The sequence below is a fragment of the Eublepharis macularius genome, chromosome 5 (genome assembly GCF_028583425.1).
Source record: "Eublepharis macularius isolate TG4126 chromosome 5, MPM_Emac_v1.0, whole genome shotgun sequence".
NCBI lineage: Eukaryota > Metazoa > Chordata > Lepidosauria > Squamata > Eublepharidae > Eublepharis > Eublepharis macularius.
The window spans coordinates 80,038,540-80,064,080 of NC_072794.1; the positions used below are offsets into that span (position 1 = coordinate 80,038,540).

General features: G+C 40.7%; 1 protein-coding gene across 3 annotated transcripts in view; it reads right to left on the minus strand.

Moving 5' to 3' along the window:
• HOOK1 (hook microtubule tethering protein 1) overlaps window positions 1–25,541 on the minus strand; it is a 57,694-nt gene that overhangs the window by 12,445 nt on the left and 19,708 nt on the right. For 2 of the 3 annotated variants that reach the window (XM_054981764.1, XM_054981763.1), the window contains exons 4-15: window positions 23,881–23,931; window positions 22,884–23,016; window positions 19,911–19,978; window positions 17,251–17,313; window positions 16,608–16,691; window positions 11,784–11,950; window positions 7,475–7,615; window positions 3,972–4,173; window positions 3,254–3,364; window positions 1,095–1,182; window positions 955–1,015; window positions 181–321 (exon numbers count right to left, since the gene is read on the minus strand). In XM_054981764.1, the coding sequence (XP_054837739.1) occupies window positions 181–321; window positions 955–1,015; window positions 1,095–1,182; window positions 3,254–3,364; window positions 3,972–4,173; window positions 7,475–7,615; window positions 11,784–11,950; window positions 16,608–16,691; window positions 17,251–17,313; window positions 19,911–19,978; window positions 22,884–23,016; window positions 23,881–23,931 (1,310 nt within the window). The remainder of the gene's footprint in view (window positions 1–180; window positions 322–954; window positions 1,016–1,094; window positions 1,183–3,253; window positions 3,365–3,971; window positions 4,174–7,474; window positions 7,616–11,783; window positions 11,951–16,607; window positions 16,692–17,250; window positions 17,314–19,910; window positions 19,979–22,883; window positions 23,017–23,880; window positions 23,932–25,541) is intronic. The other variant, XM_054981765.1, reaches the window with a different exon arrangement.

Genomic DNA, 25,541 nt, shown 5'->3' on the forward strand with positions numbered 1-25,541 from the left:
TCCTTAAGCACTGTTCTCTATGACTCAAAAATGCCTAAAAAGTCATCTATTTTTGTTGACTGAAGAATATCTCTTTGATGTTTTGCACACCGTCTCTCAATATTTAGTTTCAACGTAGTTTTTTTTAAAAAATGTAATATATTCATAAGTTTCTCAAAATATTAGGTATGAGAGGATCACCTGTTTTCTGTTTCCAGTTCATTTATTGTCCGATGCTTTTGTTCTAGCTTCTTTTGAAGTTCCATAATCTGTTCGTTTTCCGACCCCTCCTGCTGCAAGTGAAGCATTTTGTTTTCATGCTGTAGCCGAATAAACATTTCTCTGAGGTTCAAAAACAAAGTTTATAAGCAAAATGTTTTCCAAAAAGTGTTCTTTACTTCAGTATCTTTTTTCCCCACGAGTTCTGGAACTAGTATAATCTATCTACGTACAATTTAACAAATATATTTTTCACTTCGGTTATATGCTATACGGTCAGCTTCACTCTATTAATATATTAGAAATCTGTGTAAGAAGTAGTGGCAGAGTTGTAAGCACATAAGGATAATTTAAAAATTCCCCCCCCCCCCCACACACACATCTCACATTATCAAAAAATCTCTTTTCCAAGAAGGGCAACAATTTTCCTAAAAAGACCCACTGTCAACAGATTCCATTTTATGGCCCTCTTCATTGGAACTTTAGCAATTTTTCCACCATTAAAAACGTATACAACAAATCCCATAAGAATCCAGATTCCAGACTAATTTTGACGTGTTACTCAGCCTTGCTAACTATTCTATTTCAAGGGCATTACTAGAAAAGATTTTAAGCAAAAACTGGAAAGTTATACAATTTCCATCAACTTTAAACAAAATAATTTTCTGTTCGTACGCATGCTACTCTATTATTCAGTCAAAACATATTCACAAAAAACCTTTAGGGTATTATGGTTTTTGCTAGCACTTTTCTTACCTATATTCCACAGGCAGAATTTCGGCAGCAAGATTTTCATGATTTTTCACAACAGACGCATCTGAAAAAGATTACACATTAGTAAGTTTATGGAATTATAAAAAAGAAGATCTACAAAAAGGTAAAAAAGAGAAAAGTACCTGCTTGGCTGAGGTGATCCTGCTGCATTTGTGAACACCTAAGTTCTTCATTTGTCTCTTTCAGTGCATCACGCTGTACTATCAACCTCTGAAAATAATATTTTTAAAAAGATTATTTAAAGTAGTGGTAAATCAAATAGAAGGTATGGCTCGAAGAACTCCTTAAGACAGAGGCTGTGGCTCAGTGGTAGAATACCACAGTTGTTTCCTGAAAGTCCTGCATTCGGTCCTTAAAATCTCAACTGAGGAAATGCTGGGAAAGCCTGACTCTCTAGAGAGCCAGTCTCAGTAGACTGCACTCAAATGGTCTGATTTGGTGGAAGCCAGCTTCATACTACCATGCATTTTTTGTCATCTATGTCATGGTAGCTGAAGCCACCCAGTATTACAACGATTTCCAGCTTAATCGCTTATTTTATTTCCTTCTTTCTCACAAGATCTGACTCATGGTTTTGATCAGGGAAATGATAGTACACCTCCACAAGTAACCTATAGGGCCCGATATCTGAGTATATAGTAGTTCCATGGGGGAGTTTATTTCCCTAATGCTGTCAAGCTTATTTGATTCTGTGCCCTCTCTGATGTACCACCACCAACACCACATTCCTTCATGTCCTGTATAGAGAGTTTATATTCAGGGATAAAAGTGTCCCATTAATTTTCTCTGTTCCATTAGGTTTCTCATAATGTTTGCTATATCTAAATTATAATTTGGCACCAAGAACTCCAATTCTCCTGTTTTGGCTTTGAGGATTCTAGCATTAGCTTACCTTGTACTTGTACCTTGTTCCCCTCTCTAAACAATCCTTGCCTCCCAAAACCTCCTAAAGGTTTCTTCACACAGCCCTCCTTTACCTACTCTCATTCTCAAGTTCTAGCCTGCTCCCACTAATATTTTCCCAAGAATTTATCACACCATCCCTTTGGGATGGATCACCTTGAACCAGAGGTTCTCCAGCTCCTGTTGGCATACCCCAGATGTTAGTTTAAAACCTATTCTGACATTATATATAGATAAATTAAGCACCACAAGCCTGGTGCCCTTTTGGTTCAAGTCCACCTCTTTTGTAAAGGTACAGCTTCTCACAGAACGTTTCCCACTGCCTAACAAACCTAAACCCTTATTCGCAGCATCACTTTCTCATTTGTGCATTGAGATCCCTAATCTCTGCCTAGTTGGCCCTGCATACAGAACTGGTAACAATTCTCAGAACTCTACTTTTAACATACTCTTGACATTTAATCTTCTGTCTAGCAATCTAAATTTTTCCAGGACTATGCAACTACATTTCCAAATACCACTGTGACTGGGCTATAGCAAATTAGCTGGCTAGGGAGGAGGGCAGGTGTGTGAAGCAGCACACACACACAGCCCCTTCCTGTACCTCAAGACATAGGTAGAGAAATAGAGTGGTGGCACCTTACACAATACAGCAGGAAGGGGAGATGTGGGGGTACGCCCTCTCACACACATGCAGATTCTCCTCTGCTTCTTGGACAAAGGCAGTGGGAAGGAAGGGGAGGATGGGAACTTTTACACCCCCAACAACACAGGGCTATCCTCAGAACAAGAGGGTATTGGTTGATCAACCAAGGAAGGGGTCCCTTCTAAGGAATCACTGCCCCAGTCTGACACCCTCCAATATCGAGACCCTCAATTTACATGACAGCTTCAGAACTGCAAATATAGCCAAGTAAAAAGACACACATTTAGCCCCTCTTTGCCTCATGCAGCAGTTCCACCTTTAATTCCTTCTGCTAGTGCCCCTCAAGCTGATGTCTGATTTCGTACAGCAGTGTCTTCGTTAGAACATTAGGCGATATAATTTTGGCTTTTGACTAAGAAAAATCCTGCTGACAATCCCAGTTCTAAATAACTCTTTGGTGTTTAAGAGCTCACAAAAATCTTCCATCAACAGAAGTATTTGCCATGTTTAGTAAAATTTGTTTTAATGTTGTTGAAGTCCCTACGTTACAGTACAATCTCCTTCTGCTTTTATTCTGGTCAGAGTTCAGTCTCTTGAGACTAAGGTTCTCAATGTCTTTTATCAACAGAAAATGGTCTTGTTATCAGGCATCTCTGTCCATGTATCTTAACTATATTCAGCTGTTTTGAGAAAACCAACTAATGTATTCAATTACACTCACAGAAGACCCACCTCTCTCTCTTTAAGTAATGCTTCATGCTTTTCTTCTAATCGCTTCAGTTCAAATGCCTGTGTATCAGCTCTTTTGGATTCTTCAGACAATTTGTTGTGAAGTTCTTGGACCTTATATGAATGAGGAAAAATGATACTGGTTGATTTGGAAAAAATGGGAAGAGGGTGTCTAGCCAGAATATCTTCAGCAGCTCAAATAACCAGTTTTGAACTCCCATCTACAACACATTGAACACCATGTCATGTCTGAGTAGGATGATGGAGACCCAGGTTCAAATCCCAACTAGACTGTGAAAGTCCTCAGACATCAATGCAGAACTCCCACAACACATGTCGAGTGGCCTTCTCTCACTTCGGCACTTTGACTACATCCATAAATACCTCAAAGTGAACATGCAACCCACACGTGCAGCCAAGCATACAAGCTTCTGGTTTGCGACTGAAATGTGCGTTTCTCACAACAAAGCTGCTCCCCCCCCCTTCATAGAAGGACCACTTCTAGGCTTGCCCTAAATGAACACATTTACTTTTTTAATATAAAAAATAACAAATCAACAAGACATATGCATGTAAATAAGTGGCAGGATTAGGAACTGATTCATTCAGCAAGGAAAAAGGGATTTGAATCATATCTAAGTCAGGGGACACAAGTTTTTAAACAACTAAAATAACGAGGAAACATTAATTCACAGGATGTAAAGGAAAGCTAATTTCTTACCTGCCTTTTATATGTTTCCAACTGTGCACGGGCTGCATTTGCTTTCTTTAGCTCTTCTTCTAGGCTAACAGTATTATGCATATACATCATATTTGTTTCCTGCAGAGATTTCACTTGTCTGCGAAAGTCATTCAGATCCTCCAGTTTTTTACGGTACACCTCAACATTTGACTCCAGCTTACTTGCCTTATCTGCAACCATTCTGTAGCAGCAAAGCCAACAAAGAGCAGAAGCAAATGACCACTACTCAAATCTCTACATTTGCTCCATTTTCCAAAACCAGATCCCCAATGGCTTTCATAGAACTAAGTGCAGTGAAAAGCAAACCATTTTGACAGACATTCATTCCTGATTTTTCCCAGAATAATGCAGGCTATGAGGATGATACAGACTCACCTCCTAGTTGAAATATTATGGGTTTTCTTTTACATGTTAGTTTGCATCTGAGATAAATGATTAAGGAAACTTAATCCTAAGGACACTTTCCTGGGAATAAGCCCTACTGAATAACCTGGGACTTACTTTCAATTAGATCTGCTTAAGTAAGGATTGCTCCCTAAACATACTTGGGATCACACAATTTATTTCTCTGTTCTCAAGATGGGTTATTACAAAAAACCAACAGTAGTATATCCTCAACTGTTACACTTTTGGGAATGACTTCTGTGGATTAAGTGATCGTGAAGCATGTATATTATTATGGTTCATCCATGTGTAGAATCAGAGGACAGGTGATGACAGTAAAAAAGAACATCAAAATTTGGGCAGTAGACTACCCAGTGACTGGAAGGGAAAGTGAGCCAGAACAGTTTTTATTAGGGTTACCAGCTGCCAGGTGGGGAATGTAGTTCTCATGGAATTTCAACTGATCTCCAGATTACAGAGATCAGTTCCTGTGAAGAATATGACAATTTTGGAGGGCAGACTCTATGGTATCATGTCTGTGCTGATCTCCCTCTCTTTCCCAAACAATGTGCTCCCTAGGCACCATACCCAGATTGACTGGAATTTCCCAATCTGGAGGTGGCATCTCTAGTTTCAAATCTGCAGCCCCATTTTAACTGCTCTCCTCCAGTAGTTCTTCTATTACCACCAACCTGGGAGGGAAGGCAGCATGGTATAGCCTGATCTCATCAGATCTCAGAAGATAAGCAGGGTCAGTGCTTGGATGGGTGACCACTAAGGAAGACTCTGCAGAAGAAGGCACTGGTGCATGCACACACATCTACCATCAACCCAAAGTCTACTTTTTCTCCTCTTGACTGTCTCCAACCAACAACCTTTTCTCTATAGCATTAAAGATTTCTTATAAGACCCACATAACTCACAATTACCAGGGATGGCCTCTAGATATAGAGAGCAGAAAAAAGTTTCAGAGAGCAAGCTGATTATACAACAAATCAAAATGCTACTATTAAAAGCATCAATAATACATATTACAAGAAGTTATCAACAAAAGAAAACATACCCATCTAAAGCCAACTAGACTATTGTCTATCCTGGTAAATTCTAAAGTACAACAATTTCCTCTAGTTCAGCCTTGTACCTTCTTGCAGCAGTCAAATTCTCCCGCAAAGATTTCTCCTCAGCTCCCTTCTTTGGTCGTCCTTAGCTTGTTTCTGGTTCTCTTGTTTATAAGGTTTATATCTGGCACTTCCACCAAGATCTTGATTAATCAGTAAAGCAGCCCTACGCTTCACTTCTCCAAATGTCAGTAGGGATAGTTTGTTTGGGTTTCTATTTCCTAGGTTTACCTTAAGAATGATCTGCCTGAAACTGATAATTTTCCCCAAAGGCAACCATTTTAAATATTAAACAATACTCAAATACAAAATGGTAGAAATTGTTTAATTCCTTCACAGAGATTATCTACTGATGGTAGAGATGGTAGAGAGGTGAAGGAATCTAACTGATCTACTCCTATCCCACATATACCATATTCTCTAACTCAGATGTAGACATTGAAGACATATGCACATTTCCCTTTCCTTATACACCTAGCACAAGAAAGTAGCACAAATATGGCAGTTCTGAGTGTGGATGAGGTTTAAATTGCTTCCCCCAGAGAACAAAATGAACCACAAATACCTCCTCCAAAGCAAATATTTTGGGGGTGAAAGGGAGTAGTGCCCTCTTTGGTATCTTTCAATGATGATGGAAGGCGGATAAAATAGGGCTCAATGTAGGATTGCCAGCTCTGAGCTGGGAAATTCCTGAAGATTTGGAGGTGGATCCTGGGGAGGACAGAGTTTGGGGGCAAGGAAGGACTTCAGTGGGGTATAATGCCACAGTGCCCACTCTCCAAAGCTGTCATTTTCTCTAGGGGAACTGATTTTTGTTGTCTGGAGACCAGTAGTAATTCTGGGAGATGTAATTCATGGAGATGTTTAGAGTCCACCTGGAGTGAAGCAACTCAATGTGTCCTTTTGGTGTGCTGACTCTGAGCTACGGTTTCTAACCTCTAGGTGAGGCACGAAGTGTTTCCAGAGTTATAACCAGTCTCCAAACAATAGATATCAGATCCCCTGGAGGAAATGGCAGCTGCAGAGGGTGGCGTCCCATCCCTGATAAGCTCCCTCTCATCCCCATTCTCCGTCCTAGAGTTGCCAACCTTCAAATGGGGACTGGACATCTCCTAGAATTACAACTGATCTCCAGACTAGAGAGATCAGTTCCCCTGGAGAAAAAGGTAGCTTTGGAGGGTAGACTCTATGCTAATTGTTCCCTAAACCCTCCTCCATAAGTACCACCACCAAATCTCCAGGAATTTTCCAGGCCAATCAGCTTGGAGGAAAGGAAGACTGAACCTCTTTTCTCTTCCCCTCCACAGCGATCACTAAAGGGAAGAATTTCTTCCACAATACACAAATGCATTCCAGGTGTAAATTTCATACGTCTTCATTTGTTATTAAAAATTAAGATACTCAAAGTCTGGATCCCTGACATTGTAGTGCAACACTTAACAGTGCCACTTAAGCAGGGTTATACCCTTCCACATCTATTGAAGCCACTGTGCTTAGGACGGCACTCTTATTGAGGAAGTCTGCAGCACTCCTGAATGCACAGCATCTTACACCTTAACCATAAGTGCAATGACGTATTTTTCAGATGTGGAAAAAAATGTAACAGCATACATGATAACCAAAGCATAGGGATACCCTAATATTACTTATAAACATGAAAATGTAGAAATAAAAACCCATCATATTCACTCTTGTTTACTGCCAAATTTTGCACTTTCAATACCAGAACATCACGTATCACTTAGTCCAAAATAGTTTTGACAACTTCAATTACACTTGCAAACAAAGGGCTCCTGGATTATGGTCTAAAATCTATTAGTTTAACAAAATGTGTAACATTGCGACTGAATTGCTGTATTTATTTGACATTTTGTTTCTTTGTTTATGAGAAGTGAAGTAGTATACGTCGTTGTAAGAAGTTGGACAACCTCATCATATGCTGGGGACACTCTTTACCAGTGGCAACTATTCACACCATACCTCAGAATATCAATTTCATCTTTCAAGGCCCTGGATTCTTCTGCCAGACTGGTCAGTTCATCATTCCGATGTTGAAGCTCAACCAGTTGTTTCTCCAGCTCTTCACAGTGAACACGATAATCATCTTTTGCAGCTTCAAGCCTTTTCATAAACATAGAAGGGATTGCTAGAAAATACTTCTCAGTATTCACTTCTTTAATACTACATATTTATACTCATAAGCAGTATTGCTCATTTATCTTATATTTATAGAGGCAAAACAAAAATATTTAAGAAAATTTAAGAAAGGGATAGACATATTAGACAAGGAGCAGTTTATTATATGCATTTCCTTTCCACAAAGGAAAATTAAGTCTAGAGAATGGCTGCTCTAGAATTACTAAATTTCAAAAATGTACTTTTGAATCTTATTAATAAGCAATTGTTAAGAGTATCTGTTTCTCTTTATAGGGTATCTATAAATAATGATTATGATTAGTGAGAAACGCAAAAACTAAAATGAGCAAAAAAATTAAAATAAACATGCCTTATTCTGCAGATTTTATTATTTATTTATATTTATTTATTGTCCACTTTTCTCACTGTGACACAAGATAAATTACATAGTGGAGGTGAAATATAATATAATGAACAGCTAGAATATTCACTGAGCAAAATACAATAATGAACAGGGCATTTAGTGAGCAGATACAACAAGGTACATGTGTGTGATGTGCCATCAAGTTGCTTCCGACCTATGGCGACCCTATGAATGAAAGGCCTCCAAAGCATCCTATTATTAACAGACTTGCTCAGATCCTGCAAACTGGAGGATGTGACTTCTTTTATTGAGTCAAGCCATCTCGTTTTAGGTCTTCCTCCTTTCCTACTGCCTTCCATTTTTCCTAGTATTATTCTTATAGGGTATAGTAGCAGAAAATTTGAAAACAATCATAAAGTTGAGCACCGAGATAAAATTCTTTCTGAAAGAGAGTAACTAATTAACATGACATGTTTAGCAACATGGAAATCCCTAGCAGGAGCATATCTACATCAGCAGACTGTATCCAACAGCATAGTTTATAGTCCCAGTTCCTACCAGGCCCTATAATCTGGGTAGAATAGTTCAGTTTTGCATAGTTTGAGGAAAGCCAGGAGGATGGGAGTTTTCCTGACCTCAAGCAGACCAAAAGGCAGGGGCTACCACAGCGAAAGTATGTTTAAAGGCAGCTGTTGATTTTGCCCAACTGTAGAATGGTAGCTGTAGAAGACTCTGTTCAGATGAGCGAAATTGCCATGGCGAAACATAGGGGGAGAGGTGGTTGCACAGATGTGAGAGGTGAAGGCCATGAAGGGCTCTGAATGTGATAGTCATGAACTTGAATTGAGCCTGGTAACTGAAGGGCAGCCAATAGAGTGACTGCAGGATGGGAGTGATATTCATGCTCCACCTAGCTCCTGAGAGTAATGAATTGCAGCCTTCTCCACCAGCTGGAGTCTCCAAGTTGACTTTGAAAGGGAGACCTATGTGGAGTGCATTACAGTAGTCTAGTCTTGACGTTACTGTGCCATAAATCCAAATGGCCAGATCAGCTGTGTCAAGGTAGAGAGCCATCTTCCCGGCTAGTCTGAGTTGTGAGGGGTTTTTTTTGCAGCTGCATTTACTTGTTTCTCTAGCAGCAGTGCCAGGTCCAGTATAACCCCTAGTCTCTTAATCATATGCATCAAGTATTCCCCATTCCTATCCCATATTTCAAAATATGACAAAAGATGATAAATCACATCTGACCAGAAGCTGCATCATCCCAAAATGGCAAGCAAAAGGAGTCTTCAAAATAAACAGAGCAATCACTAAGTTGTTCTTTCACATCAACAGATCCTTGCCCATCCCACTGAGGGATGGATCCTTGTCCATCCTGGCTGCTAGAATCTTGTAAAGACCACATAAAGGAACCCTAAATCAGTCACTAACTCAAGGCACCTTCCCTCAGCCTCTCAAAGAGGCAGTCATTTGCCCACTACTTAAAAAACCATCCTTAGACAAAAATGATGCAGGCAATTATGGCCCAGTCTCTAAACTGCCCTTTCTGGGCAAAGTGGTTGAGAGCAGTAGCTGACAAGCTCCAGGCCTCCTTGGACAACTCTTGTGATTTGGACCTTTTTCGGTCTGGTTTTAGGGCAGGCTAAGTGATGAATATGGCTCTAATGGCTCAGATGATGATCATTTATTCAAATATTTATTTGGATGAATATTTGTCAGAGATGCTTTAGGCTGATCCTGCACTGGGCAGGGGGTTGAACTAGATGGTCTGTATGGCCCCTTCCAACTCTATGATTCTATGATCTCTACCTGAACATAGACAAAGGCAATGCTTCATTGTTACTGAAAATTGATGGATTTTTATTATATGGTTTTTAATATTTATATTTAAAGATTCTATGATGTAATAATTTTTTTAGCCTTTTTGGATACAGACCTTGATATTTCCATGCCCAGGGTTTTTCTTTTTTCAATCTTCTTGATTACCAACTGTAACACATTCTATATAGGTCCCCCTTGAAGACAACTTGGAGACTCCATTTGGTACAGAATGCCTCACCTCAGTTATTATGAGGAGCTGGATGGAGCATGCATATTACTCCCATTCTACAATCACTTCATTGGCTACCCCTCAGTTACCAGGTTCAAAGTTTTGGCTATCACACACAAACCGCTTCATGATCTTGGGCCTTCATATCTATGGGACTGCCTCTCTCCCTATGCTCTGCCATGGCAGCTTTGCTCATCTGAACAGAGCCTTTTGTAGATACCACCCTGTAAATGGGCAAAATCAACAGCTGCCCACATGTGCACATTTCTTTATGGTGGTTCCCACGTTATGGAATGGCCTACCTGAATTGATCAGGAAAGCTCCCATTCTCCTGGCTTTCTACAAACTATGTCTATGAATTATTCAGCAGAGCTTTTTTTTACACAGGTTATAGGACTGTGGTGTAAGGAAATTGTTCAGAAAGATGCTCTGATATAGAGATACGAACTGTAGACTATACTACTGTGAACTGTTTGTTGCTGCAAGCATGCTCCTACTGAGGAGTTTCCATGTTTAACATGTCATGTTAAATTGCTTATATTTTGTTTCAGCACTATTTCAGCTCTGTATTAAATTTTGGCTTTTTTTCAAATTTCTGCAATCCATACCCTACTCTTTTGTTTATTGAACTCCCAACTATTGATTGTATTGAGTTACATGGTATAATCTGCACCGAGTCTCAGTGAGAAAAGCAGACTATAGATAATGCAATATTTTTTTAAAAAATCAGTTTTTCATCAATATTATAGAAGGTCATGAACAAAATAAAGCCACTGACATTTAAAATATATAAAATAAAACAAACAAAATGATAAAACAGATTACTAGAATTAACAGCAGCAGAAATATCTTAGTTCCACAGCAATTAGTTAAATTAGGAACAAATGAAGAGCTAGAGCAAGTTTGACAGTCTGGTGGAAAGTTTTACACCAGGCTTCACCAGGAAGTATGCTCCATAATTTAAAGTGTTACCACAGAAAAGGCTGTATTATGAGTCTTCATGGAATGAACCACCCATCAGTGTAGAACCCTAAACAGTGGCCTCTTGAGAAGATCTTAGCAATTAGGCAGGCTAGCAGTGAAGAAGGCATTGTCTCAGGTATGCTGAACCTAGGTTGTTCTTAGTTTTACAGGTGATAGCCAGCACTTTGAATCAAGCATATGGTGGGTATATAGGAAACACTGCAAACAAGTGCACTTAAGCCACGAATGAATAGGATAGTGTTCTGCATGAGCAGGACTTTCGGAACTGTCTTCAAGGCCAGCCTCAAAAAGAGATCACTAGATTAATCTAGTGGTTCTCAAAACTGTGGACTGGAACCCAGCACTGGCTTATGGCTCTTTTACAGGTTGTTCATGAGGCAAAGGCGGAATAGGTTAAGCTGGGAGAAGAGGTTCTGCGAGGTCCAATGGCAAATTTGGGTTTGTCTGTGCTTGTTGTTGTTTTATATATTATTTTTATATATATTATGTAGATTATATAGTATATACTAAAAATAAAAAAAATTAAATATAAATTGTCCAGTGTTAACTGGTGTGAACATCCACCATTTTATGTTGGGAAGGGGGAAAATAGCATGGAGTTACTTTTCAAGTGGGTTCCAAAAAATACAATGTTTTTAGAAGAGATTCCCAAAAATACAGTAAGTTTAATGCAGCAATTCTCCACCTGTTTCACTTCTAATTAATTCATGAGGTCACTGGGTATAACAGTGCCAATAGAAGTCACTAATCCATACCTGAAGTTTTCTTCCTGCAGTTGTTCCAGTTGTAACTGTGCATGAAAATACTTTTTTGTTACTGCAGTATTGGTATCATCAAGAGAGCCATCCAGCTGGTCCAACCGATCATTCATAATCTCATTTTCAGACATCAGACTACTTTTTTCCTCTTGAAGGGCAGCCACCTAAAGATACAGAATCCAGGAGTACTAATTCATCAAAACATCCATAAAAATGTACTGCTATTCAGCCACTGCCTGATAAGAGTATAAAAGTGATTCCTCCGAAATAATCTCAGTATATCTGAGGGCAAAACAAATGGTAAAAGGTCACATTTGCTAAAATATCTTTCTTATCTTATATTGTGACAATGTGTACCTATTTATATACACTATCATAAATTAATTAATTTCAGCTGACTTGCTGTTTCTAGAATTCTAGAAATTCATAAACATTTCTAGAATTCTAGAATTCATAAATACCCAGCAATCAGTACCAGACTCATGACAGACAAAAGAAAGTATTTCCTAATCGCAATAATTAACTTGCAGAATTCACTGCCACAGGATGTACTAATGTCCACTTGTCTCATTGACTTTAAAAGGGAATTAGGCAAATTCATGTAGGATATGTCTGTCAATGGTTATGAGCCTTGATGATTAACTGGAACCTTCATGTTCAGAGGCAGTAACTCTCTGAATACCAAGGGGTGAGGGGGCAGGGGTCCACAACAGGGAGAGACTTGTCTCTCTGTACCCTGCTGGTATGCCATCTAGGTTAGACATGTGGTTGGCCACTCTTAAGCAGAGTGCTGATCTAGATAGACCACTTGTCTTTTCCAGCAAATCTACCCTTATGTACCTTCAAGTGGTTGTTTCAGACTTCAACGTCAGACTAGATTCCAAAGATAACATACTATTCACAGGAAGATGCTTTGCTTATCTGTGTGCAAAACCCTTAATAGAACCTCAAATTGGGAAGAAAAAATACTTATTCTGACGCTTTGTTCTGCTTGTGTGCAAGCTCATTTACCTTTGTGAGAGATTTATGACCTTGCATGGCTCACTTTCTCATGCTACAGCGTGGACTACTTGAGTGGTTATTTCTCTTCCCCTTGCAGCTTTTTAGATTTTCATACAAAATTTCTTTTAGGATTTGCTGTGTAATCGATGATGCTACCTACAACAACTAAATGGAACCTCTGTATTGAAGTTGATAACAAAGATGTGGCCTATGCTGTCTGAGCTGATCTAGTCAAGGCAGTTATTTTTTTAGAAGACATAAAAATATAGTGTTTTTAGGTTACTTTGGAAGGAAAAAAAATCCAACAAGACGCACCATGGGGAAACCGTAATTTACATTTGGGGGGAGGGGCTTCTTAGTTTGTAAACTGGAGACACACAGCAGCATGGCACTGACTAACACTCAGCAGGAAATGGTTTTTGCAGAAAGCAATTCCAGGAGCCAGAAGCCAGCAGCAGCATTTCAGTTCCTATACAGTACTATATATGGGAGAACATGCATTTTGTAATTACTCCTGAGAACGTTGCCAGTTGAGAAAAAAGGAATGCAATAGTAAGTATATTAACAGTCGCAAAAGAGCAACAGATTAAAAGAACAGAGCCTTAAGCTTTTGCTAGTGAAAGCCACTGTGTTAATTTTAATATCATACCATAACATCATGTTAGTTCATTGGTACTTAGATGCAATACACTCTTTGGATTACTGTCCTCTAAAACAAAAAGAAACCTACCTTTCTTATATTCTTGTAAAGTATCATAGGAGACCTTATAAGTGAATTTATTAACAATTAGTTTAACCAAGAATAATCCATTTCTGTTGATTTTCAACTAAAAATACATATTCTCAGCGGCACTACTTGGTGGTATCAAATGAGATTTTCCTATCTATTAGATTGGAAACACTTAAGTAAAGTAACGAGCATAATATGGGTTAGTGTGAATTTAAAGATATTATTTTAATTTCCATGCCATCTTTCACCTAAGGGCATACGGGGGATATACATTATTACACGAGCACTTAAAATCATACCCGATACCTTTGTTCTTCCTTCATCAAAGGAATCTGAAGCTAATTTGGGAAACTGCACACACATACACATGAAGCAGCATTATAATTAATCAGATCATTGGTCCAATCAGGCCAGTACTCGACTGGCAGCAGCTCTCCAGAGTCTCAGAGGTTTTTTAACATCACCTCCTACCTGATCCTTTTAAATGAAGATGCCGGGGATTGAACCTGGAACGTTCTGCATGCTAAGCAGATGCTCTACCACTGAGTTACAGCCCTCCCCTCACTTACAAAGCTGCCTTACATGGAGTCAGACCGCTGGTCCAAATGCTTCAGAACTTATTCTGACAGGCAGCAGCTCTCAAGGGTCTCAAGCAGAAGAAGGTTTTTCCTAAGGCCTTTCCTGATCCTTTTACTGGAAACGCAAGGGATCATCCTAGGATCTTCTGCATTCAAATCAGGTGCACCAACTTTGACTCAGTGCCCCAACATGTTAAAAACTTGAATGGAAATTCTTATCCGCAACTGTTTTTTTGGAATAGGCAACATTACTGGTCCATCTAGCCCAGTACTGATGGGTAGCAGTAGCTCTCAAATTGTTTCTCTAACCAGAGATGCTGAGAATTACACCAGAAAATTTGGGCATGCAAAGCAGGTGCTTGACCAGTCAGCTGTGGCCTTTGTTATAAAAATCTCTGCTATATGCAATGCTGGATCTGTTTCTGTTTGACTTTTGGCAGGAGAAATGGTGGTGTTCAAGTTCACAGTGTTTAAGAAAGCATGTGTATTTTACATTCATAATTTTGCCTTTTAAACATGCACTCAAGACAGCTTATAATCAAAGCATAGCCCATTCATAAAAATATAATAAAATTATTAGCCTAAAACAAAGGAAGAATAAGAAAAGTATCTACCATAACTTATACATCAACATTCCAGAATGAGACACTGCCATGATCGCCATGGGTGTTAAATTGTCCTGAAGGGCAGTATATAAATCGATGATAATGATTATTACTATTACTACTACTACTACTACTATTATTTATTACAACAAATGTGCCTAACAGACCCAGCAGGTTATCAGCTACTACCAACAGCCTAATAGACTTAATGAGTCTTCACTAATCTCCTACAACCACAGAGATACACTGTTAGGCAAGGATCTAACACAGAGTACTCTATAACTGTTATAAACAGGACTATAAACAGGAAAAACAGCCCAATTATTTGATCCACTGCACCAGCACAGAAAATACAAGCCCCAATACATAACCCAACTGACTTAAAAGTCAAGGCTCTTGGCACTGTTCTGGTAACTAAACCAAAGACAGAAAAGAGCACTGCAGCACTTGTGAATCCTGTCACACTGTATGCTGTCCAAAATGAAACTCTGGGCACAAGGATGCAAACACAACTTTTTTTTTACAACTTTTTTTTAGTAAAAGCTGAGCTCTGTAAGCTCCCAGGAGAAATTCACATAGCATTTTTAAATCCCAGTATGACAAAATTGTGTGTTCCAAAGTTCTTCCCATAAGTCCTTTCCCTGGATCCGTAACTTTCTCATATTAAAGGGTACAATCCTTTCCCGATTATTAAGGAGCTTACGTATTTTTCCCCCGGGTAGGAAGACAGAGGCTAGTACCTTTGTCTACTTTAAAAATAACGAGATACTGTTTTTGTTATGTGGACTGCTATCAGGCTATAGAATGTTCTACACCAGACAGAACTGCAGCAACAAAAAGGTGACAAAACAGTGTAGAGCTACACCCTGCTAAACCAACGTGTTTGGAATGGTGTGATTGCTGGAATGGTGTATAAGGTTCATTTTGTCAGAAACAGAGATGCACCTACAAAACTTAAATTGTATTTATTTATTTACTTCATTTATACCCTACCTTTCTCCCCAATGGGGTCCTAAAGCTGCTTATATCATTCTCCTCTCCTCCATTTTATCCTCACAACAACCCTGTGAGGTAAGTTAGGCGGAGTGTGACTGACCCAAATTCACCCAGCAAGCTTCCATGTGAGAGGAGGGATTCAAATTTGGGTTTTCCAGATTCTGGTCCAATTCTGTAATCACTGCACCACACCACACTAGCTCACCACAAAAAATTGTGTAAGAAATCTCTCAGGGATTTGGAAGCATTACAGACATTTTTATGTGGAATTAAGCAAAAAGTATGTTTTCACAGAGGTTTAGCCTAAATTGTATGCTGTATCAGATTTCTGTACAAAGACAAGTAAATTAAAATGAATAGAATGGCCTGGTAGTTTAGTGTGTGAACCCACAGACAGCTGTTTGAAGGAAATATGATCTGACAGTAAAATCCTATGCAGTTACTTTCCAGTCTAAGGAGTGACTGTTAAAAAATAAGGAGAGCCCAAACAAGCTCCTGGCTTCCTCCCTAGGCTGCTTTCCCATACCAAAATAGCACAGGGGAGGGTATTTTCCTGTTTTTTACTGCACAGAATACTCCACATGGAGCAGCAAAACCAGAGACACCCCTCCCCCCTTGCTATTTTGGAAAATGGCTTGAGGAAGGATGCTCTTCCTTCCACAGCATTGGAGTTCTGAAGCTGTTTGCACTCTATTTTTAACAGCCATTCCCCAAAGCTGCTGTGTGGCTGCAGTAAACCCAAGCTGGGTATGGGGAACCTGGACCCAACTCTTTAAAAACCTGCATGTCTAGTTTGTCCCTATAAGCCTGTTTGTCAATGGAATAAGTCTGCACAGGATTGCACTGTCAGCCAACTAAGATCAGTGAATCTCCCTATATGAAAAATACTTGGATAAAACTATGGGCTCACCTGCAGATCCAGCTCTTGACATCGTTGCTTTAGTTCTTCTTTTTCTGCTATTACTTCATTAAGCTCTTCCAATGTTATTTTCAGCTTGAAAACAAAATTTTCATTTTCAGTTATTTAGCTAGACACAAAAGGTTAGTTTGTTTTTTACCTATATACTGCGCATCCGGCAACTCCCATTCACTCAACCTGCCCAGTGGGAAAACTATAGCCAGGTGTTGGGAAGTAAGTTTAATAAACAGATGGCAATTGCTTCAAAGCCTGACTGTACCTTTAATTACTCAGGTTATTTCCAAATTTAGTTCCCCAAAAGTCCAGTAAAGTACCTGAAGGCTTTAGTCTCAATTCCACCCATCTACAAAGCTTATTTTTAGTTACACTAGCACTGGGATATCCAGCATCAATTCACAACAAGGAACTTAAGCTCTGAAAAACCTGAAACTGGCCAGGCCTTGTTTTTGGTAATGCCCAACATGGAGCTGAAAGAGCATTTCCTTCAGTGACAACCTTCCCTTTGGTAGTAAGACTAATACGGCTGCATCAATATTAAGTCTATTAGTTGGAAAATAATTATAAATTAAGAGTAGAAGATCATTAAACACCTAAAAGATACCATTAATGTTCACTTATTATATGTTATATTTACCTGTTGCTCCAGATCACCAGACGAGTCACTCGCAACAAAGCCAGGCATTTCTTTGCTCATTAACTACAACAACAAAAATTAAAAGTAACTTAGATAAAATTATCTGTTCTATAAAACGAGTGTTTGTAACTTGATAGAGCTCAGTACAGAGTCTTCTATGGAACTGTAGGCTAGATAGAACTACAATTACAGCTCAATCCTAAGCAGAGATACATCTTTTTAAGTCCACTGAAGTCTATGACCTTAGAAGCATGTAACTCTGTTTAGGATTGTCCTTGGGAAGATGCTAATCATGCAGTCTAGATTCTCATATGTAGAACGGGTTGTTTTGCCATAATTCATACGCTGACCTGAAAGACATATACTCAGCTAAGAGTCACAAGCCATTAAGTAATTCCTGCCTATTGTTTTAAAAGACTGCTTTCTTTTTTGAAATGCAAGAGTAGATCAAGCAGTTTGCCTTGGTCAAGGGCAAAGATCAAACTGTTTTTAGTTATTAAAATTATCTTAAAAGTTTTTCAAAAAATCCAAACATATGACAATACATCTATATTTAGACAAATATTTATTTCCCTTATGAAGATAAAAACACAATATTCACCAAAAAGTACATACATTTAATAAGCAGCTCTATAAACTCTTTACACCTGAGTTCCTACAATCCCTCCCAAATGTCTCCAACAATATCTTGACTATGCAATTTAGCTTAAATAAGTGTGTGAGCCACAGCCCCGCCTGATTGGCTGCCCCCACCTTCCGCCAAAAGGCCATGTTTCCCCGCAGCCATCCTGCTAGCCGCAATGCTGCCACCCTCCCTGACTGGCTGGTGGGCCCCACCATTGGCTCCTGGGCTGCCATGCGGCTCGGCGGGTACTCCGCTGCCACTTCCAGCTGGTCAGCGGGCCCATAGTCTGCTCCCCTGCCACTGCAGCTCAGCAAGTTTCCCTGTGCCGCTCAGCTGTTCCGCGGGCTTCCCCAGCTCGCCCCGGCTCAGTGGGGCTTCTCCTCCAGCGGTGGAATGGCCGGTAAGTGGGGCCGGTGCTGGGATGCCTGGCGTGGGGCCGCCGGGCTCAGCTCGGGGTGGGGCTGGGGAATCTGGGCGGGTGCTGGTGCTGACTCTGGGATAGGCTGGGGATGTTCCGGACAAAGTGCAACAAACAAGACAGAAAAGAGGGAAAAGCAAAACAAAAGGAAGTAAATAGGGATATGAGTCAAGAGCTCAGGAGTGATTTATTCTTTTCTAAAGAAAGTGGCTCATATTCAAAATATATTTTAAATCAATTACATTTGGACATATTTTCTTCTTCAGTCACAAGGAAAACTGGGCTAGCCATGTATGAGTAGAGAAGATAAATCAAGATTTCTGGCTGATTAATATATATTGTTTAATCACTGCTGTAGTCCTAGACAGCTCAGTTTGTTTAGTTTTTGAGTTAGGAACAGGGTAAGGGAGCAATCTATGGTTCAGGATCTAGCTTTATAGGTGGATAATTTGGCTATGACGGTTCACGTAAGAGAAACCCAGATCGGATCCGGGGAATTGAACTCTGCTGTGCCAAATTATTCAACTGCAAGCAGCCAATGCAGAGGCGAGCAGCAGCGAGTGACAGGGCATCAGTACGAAGTGGAGGCAAGCTTTGCACCATGGCAGGAGAGCCGTACGAGCCTCAATGGCAGCAAGGGACAAAACAGTAGCCAATGAGCAAGAGGGCAGCAGTGCAAAGAGGAGGCAAGCTTTATGCCACAGTAGAAGAGCAGCATGAGGCAGATATGGGACAGGAGGCTGCAAGCAGATACCCATCCTGCCCCTTTACCCCTCCTGAGCTCCAAAAGAGCCCTTTTAAACTCCACAACTCTGGCAAGCCCCACCTTGCTTCAGTTTGGTTGGGATTCTCTGGTTTGACATTGGTTTGCTTGCTTTACTTTGGTTCTGTTGAGCCTGTTGGTTCAGCTTGCATGGGACTGGGACTTGCATTTGGGATTGGTTTTTGGCCAAGGGTTGCCTTTGCTTAAGGTTTCCCTTTGCATGGGAAGCCTTGGAAATGTTTCCTCCAGAGAAAACAATAGAGAGTAGCTGGAGGCAACTTGTTCAGGAGCCCATAGAATTGGACCGGGGGGGGGGGTCTTTAGTAAGTTCTCTGCACATTTGGTAGAATTTGCTTGAAAAATTACTCCCCCCTGCTCCCCCCCGGATAGTTTCCCCCATTATTCCCCATAGGAAATAATGGCTGGATGAATTAAGGATTCTCTAACTAGACTGGAGAATCTGACCTAGATGTCAGGGAGAATCTGACCTACATGCACACCTGTAAAATAGGTTTGCCAGGCCATGCCAACAGGAGACAGGGCACGGGATGGGGAACAGAGGTGGCCATCAGTGATGGTATGACATCACTTCCAGGTCATGCCTCTCCACAAATTGCTGTAAACTCTATGGTAAAACCATACAGTTTCTGGTGATTCTTAGAGAAGACTTTCATCACTTCTGGGTTTTCCTTAAAAGCAACATCACGCTGTCAGCCCAAAGCCTTTAAAAAAAATTTCTTCCACTTCTGCTTAGAGAGGGAGCAGGAAACAGGGAGAGGGGAGAATTCCTCACCCCCAGCAGAGGCCTAGCAACCCTAATAAGGAACTATTTTTAACATAAAATTCTTGCTTACCTCTTGTATTGCAGCCATGACAACATGTTGGACAGACTCTTCTAGTGTCATTATAACTTGTATATGTTCTACAAGGCAAACCAAAATGCAAAATATTTTTGTAGTAAGACAGGGAAACGGCAGGTATACAATATAAAATCTCTTTGCTATGCAATTCACTTCTGAAACATTCATTCCAGCTGAAGTTTTCATTTGTAAGGCAATTTCCTTACAAAGGCAATTGAGGATTCCATTATGTAAGGAAATCTTGAAATACTCTTTTAAAATTATTTTACATATTCCTTGAATATGTGAAGGGGAAGGGCTGTGGCTCAGTGGTAGAGCATCTGCTTGTCCTGTCCTGTATCTGGATCCTGCACTATTTAAGTTGCTTAACGAACAGTTGTACAACCAGTACAGTTGACCCTCTCATGGCCATACAGGATCTGCACAGCAGCTTTCAAAAGCAAAGAAACTTTGTGGGAATAGCAAAACTGGCAACACCATTCTTGCTGCCAGTATTTCTGATGCTGTATTGTCGAAGGCTTTCACAGTCAGAGAACGATGGTTGTTGTGGATTTTCCGGGCTGTATAGCCGTGGTCTTGGCATTGTAGTTCCTGACGTTTCGCCAGCAGCTGTGACTGGCATCTTCAGAGGTGTAGCACAAAAGACAGAGATCTCTCTGTGTCACAGTGTGGAAAAGAAGTTGGCAGGTAATTTATATCTACTCAGGAAGGTAGGGTTGGGCTGAGTCATCCTGTAAGAGTTTCCCAGGGTATAGGATACTGTGTCCTGTTTGAGTTAGGCTACTGTGTCCTGTTTGAGTTAGGCTATGTTCAGCCACTGCTGATTCCTATTCCAGGACACTGAAATACTGGACAACGCTTCCAACTACTTCGTCAGATTGCACAGGGAAGCTATTGAAATTCATAAGCATAAGCACCATTTCAACAGGAAAGAAGAGACCTTAAGAATGAATAGAGCATGGTTTCCATCCTGAAAAACATCAGGCTAACAAAATACTCTATACCCGACAATAGCCCTGCAGAGAAGATTAGCATATCAAGCACCAATCCATATGCAAAAGAACCTCCTCAGGATACAGTGAAGCCTCCCTCCATTAGCATTCCACACCCTGGGAAACTCTTACAGGATGACTCAGCCCAACCCTACCTTCCTGAGTAGATATAAATTACCTGCCAACTTCTTTTCCACGCTGTGACACTGAGAGATCTGTCTTTTGGTGCTACACCTCTGAAGATGCCAGTCACAGCTGCTGGCGAAACGTCAGGAACTACAACGCCAAGACCACGGCTATACAGCCCAGAAAATCCACAACAACCATTTCTGATGCTGTTCAATAAATGTGTGGATGACTTTACAGTTGGGTTTCTGTGTGACTAAGGTTTTCGCAGAGAGGAATCAGTTCCCACCTCCTTTTCATTACTGCCCTGAGCTGACTTCAGCATACAAGTTACACTGAAAGGGAGCTGAGTGGGTGGTCCACTGTTCGCACAGGTGTATTTTTGCTAGAGGGAAAGCGAAGGATCCTTATGTTGCATATTACCCCAGATCCCTACTGGTATGTGATAGGTCAGGCAGCCTGCACAATGACAGAGGTAGAGGGTATGGACAGGTTGCTGGGATGAAAGGAAGCAGGTGGAGGTACTAAGTTCCCTGAGTGCAGCAAAGAGATAGTGTATGTGGGATTGCCGGCCAAAATGAGATGTTGGGCAGCCAATCAGCAGGAGCCGTCCATCCCAACTTATTGTGATTGATGGGGCAAAATCTCAGTTGTGCCTGGGATTCCTTTCTAGGTTTCTTAGCCACAGGCAGGATATACTGGATATACTAGACCTGGGCCTCCCAATTGCACTTCATCTTTCTCTGCAGTTCTCCTTGCTCTGATATATATGTCTGGTGTTGGCGCCAGGGCAGATGGGGATTCCTAATGACTTCTGCTATGTGTTCTTCTTCTGTGTCTAAGCTGAATGTTTGATTAGAGGACTGTTCCCAACTATGAGACTTGTGGGTTCTAATGTGGACTTCTGTTCTGCTGTTGCTCAACCTATTGCAGGCCAAAAGGTGACTTTTGCAAACATACCACAGCAAAGTCAGAAGCCCTGGGTGCCTTTACCCAGTGAGCTAATAAGGGGGTTGACAGAAATGCCTTTGTGATGTGCAAGTGTGTGCTGCCTTCCTGTTGCACCAGCATCTGTATTCTCCCTGCCTAACAAAATGCTGGTTCTTCTAAGCTCTGCCATATTGATGATTTGAACCCTTGTGCAGGAGAGGTCTTAAGTGTGCTATTGGGATTGCCTTTGCGAAGAGTGCTACAGAAGTGTGCGAGTGCTGTGGCTGGAGTGGCCATATTTTCTTTCCCTTGTGTGCCTTGGGCAAAAGGGAAATGGATGCAGCAGTGGACTTCAACTCACATTAGGAGAGCTCCCTGTATCACTCCTCCTAGCCAGCCTATGGTGCTAGCTTCAGTGGAGAGTGCTGTAGGACATCTAGGAGGTGTAGCCACATCAGCATGCACTAGTGAGTTGGGCTGTTTCCATCTACCTGTCATGGGGATGTCACTGGCACAGAACTCTGTGACTGATGACTTGTGGTGAGATTGCTATGGACAATGAAGCAACTTCTATGTTCCAAACATCTTGGAATTTTCTGTACATGTTGCCTCTCTGCTAAGCAAACATAGGATACTGACTAGTGGCATTGGCACAATGCAGACATAGAAATTTTAGGGTTGGGCTGTTACTTCTAAGCATATTTTTTATTCTCTCTCTCAAATACTTTCAGATTGTTAAATTAAGCTTCCATTTAACAATCAGTCATACATAGCATATAGAACAATTAATAAAGAGGAGTGAACAGTTTTATCACTGCAAACTATTTCCCCGTGCAATTTATTTCTCAGTACAGTTTATAAAAATCTGTCCCAGAGTTGATTCACAGGAAATAACATTTAACTAGACAGCATGTCATACCTTGTTTCTTTTCACAGTTGACAGCACAGCCAAGAATAAGCTGCAGTAACCTGCCTAGTTCTACAGGATCTGAATGTTCAGATATCTGACTTAAATCAGGAAGGAGATCTTCTGAAATCTGCTGGCCCAAAAACTGTAAAAGTTGAAAATAATTCTTGTCTTATAATTTTATAATGCAAAAAACAAGTCTGTGAAGATACACATTTGTTGGTCCTACTACAAACATGGGAATAAACTGGAGAAGTTAAAAAACTGTTCAGCTTCTTCGTAGGAATAAACACTTTTCTATTATGCACATTTGTTTTATACAAATCTTTTCAGATATGCTAGTATGATAATAACCAAGCAAAGAAATATTAATATGAAAAACTAAAAATGGACAAGAACTGTATCTAATCAGTTAAGTGATTTGTCACCAGTTGATGACTGAGAGTAAGTAAAGTGGTTCTAGGGCAACTGAAGTGAGAATTGCAGCCTTGAGAGTCCCCAGCCAGTTCACAGACCAATGGCATTAGGCGAAATATGAGGCTAGTAATTCTGTTAGAGATGCAGCAGTGTATGCTACAAGAGGAATGACTGTAAGTAGAGATTTAGAATAGGATGCAGAATAAAAAAGACAAAGAAGCAGCACTTTGGCATGTAGTTTCTCCCTTAGGAAGACTGGCTGCTTGTGACAAAGCTCTCTCTGCCTATCTGAAGCATCAGGACAACCCACACATGTGGGTAGCATGTTCAGTACAACTTTATAGAATTTCAAAAAGTTTTTTCTGATACAATAAACTACAGATTGTTTACAAAGAAGTAAAAATGACTTATTCACAGAATACGCAAGTAAACTCCTCCCAAGCAAGTTCCTATTATTTCTATTTTAAGTCAACCAAAAACAAAAACAGCACAATAATATTTCATCAATACACTATCAAATTGAGGTTTAGAGTTTGATTTAAATTTTTTTTTAAGTTTTGATATTCTAAAAAGACTGCAGGCGTTTTCATACCTCATGATAATAATCCATAATTCCCTGAAGAACCTTCTTCAAATTACTGGCCTAAGAATGTTCAAAAGAGGAGGGAAAAGACCTTGGTTATTATGAAGAATTCACTTTTTAGAGTCTTTATTAAAGTTTGGCACTGTATCTCTCATATATTCTCCTTACTGGATTCCGATGCAACCAAGCTCCTCCTCACAGTCTGAGTACTGCTCCCCCATTAGAGGCAACTCTGGCTGTCCTCTGATTTGAGGCCTGCTCAGAGAGCAGAACCACAGCTATCATCATTCTCCCCTGTACTCAGCTCTTCCAAGGGTAAAATTGGAATGTGAGATGCTTATCAATACCTCTTGGTCTCAGCTGGCAGTCAGAATTATGGCACAGGAACCTTAGCACAGTTCATAACTCGCAACCCTCAGCAAATCTGTGAGAATCCCCAAAAATAAAAGGGGGAGGGGGTTGGTTCGCTTATCTATAAGTATCAAAATTAATACTAGAGCCTGCTGAGAATCCTCCCAGAAGTCAGGAACAAACCCTAATTTGAGGGGACACAGGCCAATCCTAGGGAAGGGCAAGAAGTACCGAAAAGGAGGTATGTGCTGATGCACCCCCAAGCTTAGAGTCTCTCTTCTTCCTTTGAAGCATCCACCTCAGGCTGTTATAGCAGCTGTCTTTCTACACTGTAGCAACAGGACTAGCCTGAGGTATATGTTGCCTGTAATTGTGTGCCTGAGTAAAATCCAGGCTTTTACCTTGTTTCTGTCTTTGTGGTACTATAAACGTCCCTTTTCTCTTATATGAATAAGTGACATCTCTGGCCTTCTTAAAAAGCAGGTAAGACTCCTACTTGCCTCTCAGAGCCCGGGCTTGATCAGTCTAGGCTTTGAACAGGGAGCTGATGGCTCAGAATAGCCGAACGTCCCTTTTTGGACCTGAGAGTTGGTGGAGAAATGCATCAGCTGTTTTGAGAAGGGGGAAAGACCATGTCATTGTCTGGGGAAAAGAAAGGAATTGAAACCAAGAGATCTCCGAGTTCTTACTTATCCTGCCTGGTGTAGAGGTTTTTGGTTGGTAGACAGGTGGTTCCAACAGGAATTTAGGGATTTTGCCATACTTTTGTATAGAGAAGAGGGATTCCAAGTTGGCACAGCACAACTTTAGGAGTTGCTATTTGGTAACTGCCTGCTTAGAGGAGCTTTTCATTTTGCCAAGAGTGGCATGCCCTTGGGAGCTGTCCCTGTCCTGCCCAGACAGGCTGTGGCTGCCTATTGTGGAAGCTCAATGAAGCACTGGTTAACTCTTCATTTTGGTCTCATCTTTGCTTCTTTCTTTCTTTGGCCTTGCTCAAGGAAGCACTGGTATTTTTGGTTGTGCCTGGTGTGGCACAGTTCTTCTCCCCTTGTATTTTGGTTATTGTGCTTCTGGTGAAGTACAGCTGTCCCATTCTGCCATCCCCACATGCCAGGCAGGCCAAGCCAGAAAGGCAGGGGTGGTATATGGAGTGCTGGGGGCCCCCTTCCACCCTTTTTATGCTGCTGCCTCCATTCTGTGTGCCACACCTCCACTCAAGCATCCAAAGGCCAAGTCCTTGTGGCTGCTGCCATGTGGTGGTTTGGGTCTCTGTCTGGTAAAGCCATGCTACTGTGGCCCCATGGTATCTTGTGGGCAGG